Source organism: Gopherus evgoodei, chromosome 1 (genome assembly GCF_007399415.2).
Source record: "Gopherus evgoodei ecotype Sinaloan lineage chromosome 1, rGopEvg1_v1.p, whole genome shotgun sequence".
NCBI lineage: Eukaryota > Metazoa > Chordata > Testudines > Testudinidae > Gopherus > Gopherus evgoodei.
Genome location: NC_044322.1, coordinates 144,659,465 through 144,665,464, shown reverse-complemented (window position 1 = coordinate 144,665,464; position 6,000 = coordinate 144,659,465). Strand labels below are relative to the sequence as shown.

The 6,000-nt window shown below is 36.7% G+C and overlaps 1 protein-coding gene across 5 annotated transcripts in view; it reads left to right on the top strand.

The window, feature by feature from the left end:
* The first annotated feature begins 997 nt into the window (after window positions 1–997).
* The window catches only part of PCYT1B (phosphate cytidylyltransferase 1, choline, beta), a 46,721-nt gene continuing 41,718 nt past the window's right edge, over window positions 998–6,000 (top strand). The window contains exons 1-2 of one of the 5 annotated variants that reach the window (XM_030575161.1): window positions 1,109–1,211; window positions 4,300–4,429. In XM_030575161.1, the coding sequence (XP_030431021.1) occupies window positions 4,394–4,429 (36 nt within the window). In that variant the 5' untranslated portion in view covers window positions 1,109–1,211; window positions 4,300–4,393. Of the gene's footprint in view, window positions 1,292–4,299; window positions 4,430–6,000 lie in introns of all 5 variants that reach the window. The other 4 variants (XM_030575152.1, XM_030575142.1, XM_030575170.1 and 1 more) reach the window with 4 other exon arrangements.

The window sequence follows — 6,000 nt, the reverse complement described above, 5'->3', positions numbered from 1 at the left end:
AATTGGAGGAGCTGTCCTTTCAGCACCAAAGAACCACAGAGACATAAGTCAAGAAAGTACAGCAAAGCCACATAAGACTTGGTGAATTAAGACTCTCTCTATATAAACAGCATTACCATGTCAGTAGTACACATCCTGGGCAACACAGAATGCTGTATAGGTCACTGATCTTTAGTTAACAGCTATATCGAGCTGTTAATTGCCTTGTGATTTCAATTTAGAAAAGCAATACTTTGCACTTTTATAGTGCAATAAAGAAAAAGATCTCAGAGTAAAGTATTATCCCATTGTATCATGAAAATTGAAGCAGATATAGGTTAGTTGACTTGCCCCTGTTACATGGGAGGCTAATGGCAGAGTCAGGACAGTTGTTTGACTCCCAGTCTTACACCCTGTGCATGGACAGTAGCAATGCAAGCTTCACCGCATCACCTTACCATTGTGTCTCAGCCAGGACTTTAAGGAATCACCTAGACTCTAGAAAGAGCTTTTACGTGCATATCTGGTATCTGTATGTAACTATTTGTAATTGTGCCTGCTGCAGGTATGGGTTTTGTATGTGCAATAAATGCACAGATTTTTGCACATGCATCTTAGTCCCCATATATAAAAATGTGGTCCTCAGTTTTTGTCTATAAATCTTCATCCAACAGAGTGCAATGCTAATTAAAGCTTGGTTACATGCAAAAAATGAGTACATTCCTCTATTAATCATATCAGATGGGTGTATAATTTGGGAGAATTTTAATATGTATCTTGGGAAGGGGGGTTGTCTGATATGTAGAGTGCAACTGTGTTTGAACAAAAGTTCTATCGTGCTAAATAACCCCTCCTTCCAAAAGTTCTGGTGCTGAGTGTTTCATCTATTGTCAAGACAGCACATACATCAGATGGAGTGGTACTATGGTGACAGTAACCAACCAGAAGACTTCATGCAAATGAGAATACTGTATCCCACACCAGCTGCTCTGTTGCTGACTGGTTGTTATAGTGATAAACTAAGGCCTTGCCTCTTCGCTTCTCCTTGAAAGAAAAACCTTTAATTCCTCAAGGGAATGGAGAGAGAAGAAAGGTGAGGGTGGGGGAGGGAATTACATGACAAAGAAAAACATTATCTGGCTGCAAAGAGAACAGCAGAGAGGGCATCGCGGAGAAAAACAAACATTCACTGGCCATGCCAGTGCTCACCACCGATGCTGAGTCAGAAACAGGTATCCCAAAATCCCTTTCTAATGAGCTTCTTTCAGAAATCATGGAGGAGATAGAACACACTTGCCCTCAGCCTCGGTTGGTAAGTAAAGACAAAGGATGCATGTATTTGTCACCCAAGAGCTCTTTGCCTTATTAGAATGTAAAGGAATCAATTGTTCAAAGATTTAACATGTAAATATAAATTCAACTGCAGACTAACCTATCTCAGTTGATTGTGTTTAGGGTCGGCACTTGGATTACAAAAAACTATTGTGCCAGCTGTGGAAAAAATACAGACTATTTAGGATTATTGTGGTTTTATCTGTGAGGAAGAGGTTACTATTCTGTTATGGCAGGTCTCTTTCTATAACAATGTCAGAAAATGTAAAAATGGCATTTTTCTTTAGCCTTTCTTAGGTTCGGATTTACAGCAAGGCTGTTCATTGTATCCTCGCCTGTTCTTCGTTTTTGTGCTGACTTTGGGAAATAAAATGACAGATAAGCAGAATTGCCACATCCCTAAATAAAAGACAGTGAATTAAGGATGCATGTGGGGGGAAATGATATGGCAAGATCACACACATTTCTAAAAGGTTCTAATGAGATTTCCAGCGTACACTTCCATGATTTCACTTCAGGTATAGAAAGCATGTGACTCAGGAAAGCTGCATTAAAAGAAGAACTGCAGATCTTAAATAATTAGTGTATGACAACAGTACATTCAGAGAAGCTGGCTGCACATACGGTAGAGAATTCCTTTATCGCTGTATGTCTGATGTATTGCATTAAAAACCCTCTTCCTCCATCAGTGTTCAGTTTCACTCCCAGAGTTCTGCAGGTTCATTCTGCATCAGGCAGGATTCAGCTCTTTAACAAATAAGACAAGATAATGATGTGTTACTTGCTGCTTTTCTAAAGTCATAAAGAACTTTGGAGGGCAGGCTTCTAATGAGATTTAGGGCTCTAAATTATGGTAAATGCCACCTATCCTTTATATCGGAGAGTAGAGCTTGTCAATTGATTACAAGAGGCCGTTTGAAGAGGCAGTGTGGAGAAATTGGACTGGGGTGGGGGAGAAGGTGTGTGATAATAAAACAAGTTGTTAGTCTTTGACTGAAGGTGACAAAAGGCTCATCCAGGCAACCCAGGCCACTTCACAGTCAAACAAGCACAGGCTCCATTTGGGGTGCTGTAGCCTAAGTGTAAACATCCTAGAGCTGTGTATTTTCATGTGCTAATCTTTCTTACATTTGGAATGTTTTTATTGTTGTTCTGCATTTAAGATTGTCTGGTTTATTATTCTAGACAAGGGTAATTGTTAACCTTTCCCTATGTGTGTTACCACAAGGCATGGATAATGATGATACATATAAAAGAAGCCTGATAAATGGATATCAATAAGGTGTGACACTATGACTTATGCAATAGTTTTGCACTAGAAATTAGATCATTTACTACCAAAATTAAATCACAACCTTAATTAAAACAATTAAAAAAATCCAACTTCAATAATCACATTTAACATTATATTTCAAATATCATACTGTTCTGACAAATAGCAACAGTTGCTGGAGTTGGCCTACATTAACATTTTCCACTAGCTCTTCTCATAATTAACTAACAACTTTTTAAAAAAAAACCTGTTAATTTATAAATGGAAAGGCTTTGGGTGGGCTTTTGTTAATGTTTGTACTGCATTGTGTTTACTAATGCTGTTTGTTAAGGTTTTTCTTCCACATAATACAACACTTATGAATACATTATATCCCTTCTATCCTACCACATAAAAAGAATTTAAAGGAAGAAATGTCACTGTGAAGCAAGTATTTGCAGTATCAGTCATTCCAGTATAATTCCTATGGAAATGAAGGTGGCAACCAAAATACATGAATAAAACAGGAACTCATAATGATCTGTTTTAGAGCTTCATGAATATTAATACATCAGTAATGACAGTAGAGACCCTTGGAATAAAGATTTATAGAAAACTCATACTTCCAAGATGAGATTGTAGGACTACATATCTGCCTTACCTCCATACTTGCTGAAAGAAATGTGCCAGTGTTGAAATAGAGAAGTCAGAATATTTAAGAATACAATATACTCCACCTAATAGGGAATGGTCCTGAATATTTAAGAATACAGTCCACTATCCCCATGATAGTGAATGGTCCTGACTGCTGCTTAATCAGAACGCTTTTGGCAAAAGTGTGTCTTAAAGTGGAAACATTGATAGCCAATGGCCAGATGGGTTAAATGGAACTTAACAGATAATAAAAAGCTTGAATTTCTAAGCTTTGTTCTTTATGACAAAAATGATAAAGATTAAAAGAGCTAATAAAGATCAACTAAAGATGGAAAGAAGTGTTTATGTGACCAGATCCTTATCTGGTGTAAGTCACCATAACTACATTGAAAACTATAGAACTATGCCACTATATCAACTGAGGATCTAGTCCATTATTCTTATTCAGCACAGTACTTGATTTCATTTTAAGTCTTTTCAGATTTTTTAAATAGCCTCTTCTCTTAGTTGCTGAACCAATTCCTATGAAGTCAATGGGAGTTGGGTTGGATCATTAATTGGGACAGCAACTTAACTGGGATACAAGACTCTCTACTGGGGAGTCCTAATTAAAAGAACTTTACTATAATTCTATTACACTGTATTTTAATTTGTTACCAGGCGATTATGTAATACTGGTGAGCTGAGTTTGTGTTATTTACAAATGATTTTTTTTTCATGCAGCTGGGTGGTCATTATGTTGGTCTGAGAGTAATGAATAGTCAGCGAGCCCTGAACTTTTTGTATAGGTAGTTTAAAAAACAAACTATTTTTAAAATCTAAATATACATATTCAAAATTAGATCAAATAACATGAAATGCTTGAAGAAAGTGTCCATTAATTAATAATGAAACTTGGCATAGCTCAATACATATTTTCACAGAAGCAATAGGAGTTAATAGGACTTCATAAATGGATATTTTGTATAGTAGATATCTACTGTTATTGGCTTTTTAATTAAAAAAAGAATTGCTTATTTGGTTCCCCAAAACAGCAAATATTTTAATTAATATCTGTCACAATGTAAATATTTCTTTTTCAGTCAGTCAATCCCTCTGACTTTATGTCATGGAGGCCGCCATCTTGGCACGGAGTGTCGCAGCAGGATTAAAGGAAACTTCTGTGTCCTTCAGTGAATGAGGAAAGCAGGAGACACTGAAGTCAGTTTTCAGGTAAGTTTCAATGTGTATTGAAATATGAGTTTTTCCTATATGTAGCACTGTTTTTATTTAAATTGTCATGACTTCCTTTTTTTCCAGGCACTGTCTGGGATTTTTGAACTAAAAAAAGCCAGTCAGAGGCTCCACTAAGAATTCATATTGAAGTAGATACTCCCTGTTCCATCCTTCCCTCTAACTTTGCCTACTCTGTGTTCCCTATTTTCATGCATATGCCTGCCAATTAATAGCTCCGTTTTTCACACTCCTTCAGTGACCTTCGCTTCAGACAATGAAACAATCTATTACATTGTAGTCTTGTCTACAATGTGGGTTTTAGTCACTGGTGCAGCTATCCAAGTGTTGCTATTCCAGTATACCCCTATACTGTAGACATGGTCTGGTTATGGAAGCGCCAACTGTTTGTTTGAAAATGGAATAATTTGCACCGGTGCAAATTGTATTTTTTAAACTGGTGCACCATGTCTACACTAGGGGTTTGCGCCAATGCAGCTACCTAGGTGGCTAAAAACCCACAGCACAGGCAAGCCCTTAGTTTAGCTGGGAAGCAGAGGCATGTGGAATAGAGAAGACTGGAGGGGAGGGGGAGTAATTTGGAAGATGCAGCTATTTGAACCTATTTATTTAGTTTGTTTATGATGATGCAGTCTTTGGGCTTGATTCTGCAATTAATTCCCTGTGGATAGCTCCTGGCTCCTTGCAGGATCAAGGCCTTTGTCTTCGTCCAGGTTGAGAAAGCATCTATTGCCCAATGGGAATTACCAAAACTTAAATATTAAATAAATAATAACAACAATGCACATCCTCAGGTGGGGTTGGAGACAATCCCAGACAGTGTCTACAACAAAAAGAAGCAATGACAATTTATAATTACAATGCTGCAATTGAAAACAATACACATAGAAACTTACCTGAAAACAAACTTGAAGGACTACCACTTGGTTTGACCTTTCACTTAAGTGCAGTGGGAGTTTTTTTTACTCATACTGTATGTCTCTTCCTTCCAAAATAAGTCTGTACAGTAAACTTTTCAAAAGCACCTATAGGCCTTGGGGGCCTAAGTCCCATTAACTTTCAATGAGACTTAGGTTCCTAAATGCCTTCAGTTCCTTTAGAAAAGAGGACTTAGGCTCTCAAGTCACTTAGAAACTTTTGAAAATTTTATCTTAGGGGCTTTAATCATTTTTACAATAATTTTTTAAAAATATGGTAGTTGTGTTGGTGAAATCATTCAGGAGCTTTGAAAAATGCTAACAGTTCAGTTAAGAGTAGATGAGAAAGATTACTATATATTAGTCTAACTTGGTGGAGCTATAATAACTGTTTAAACTAGAGCTATAATGGCTGTAGAGATTATTCCCCACTGATACGACTAAGTATGAAATTTGAAGAAGCTATTTCTAAAAATTGTATTAGCCTTGACTTTCAATATTTTGATCGCTGACTTTTTTTCCTTTTTAATTGATCTGATATTTAAACAAATGATTCAGGATGATTCATACATAACTGCTCTAGAAGTTTTTCAGATATTCTTACTAGTTCACTTCTCAACAAATGCCAAGTAA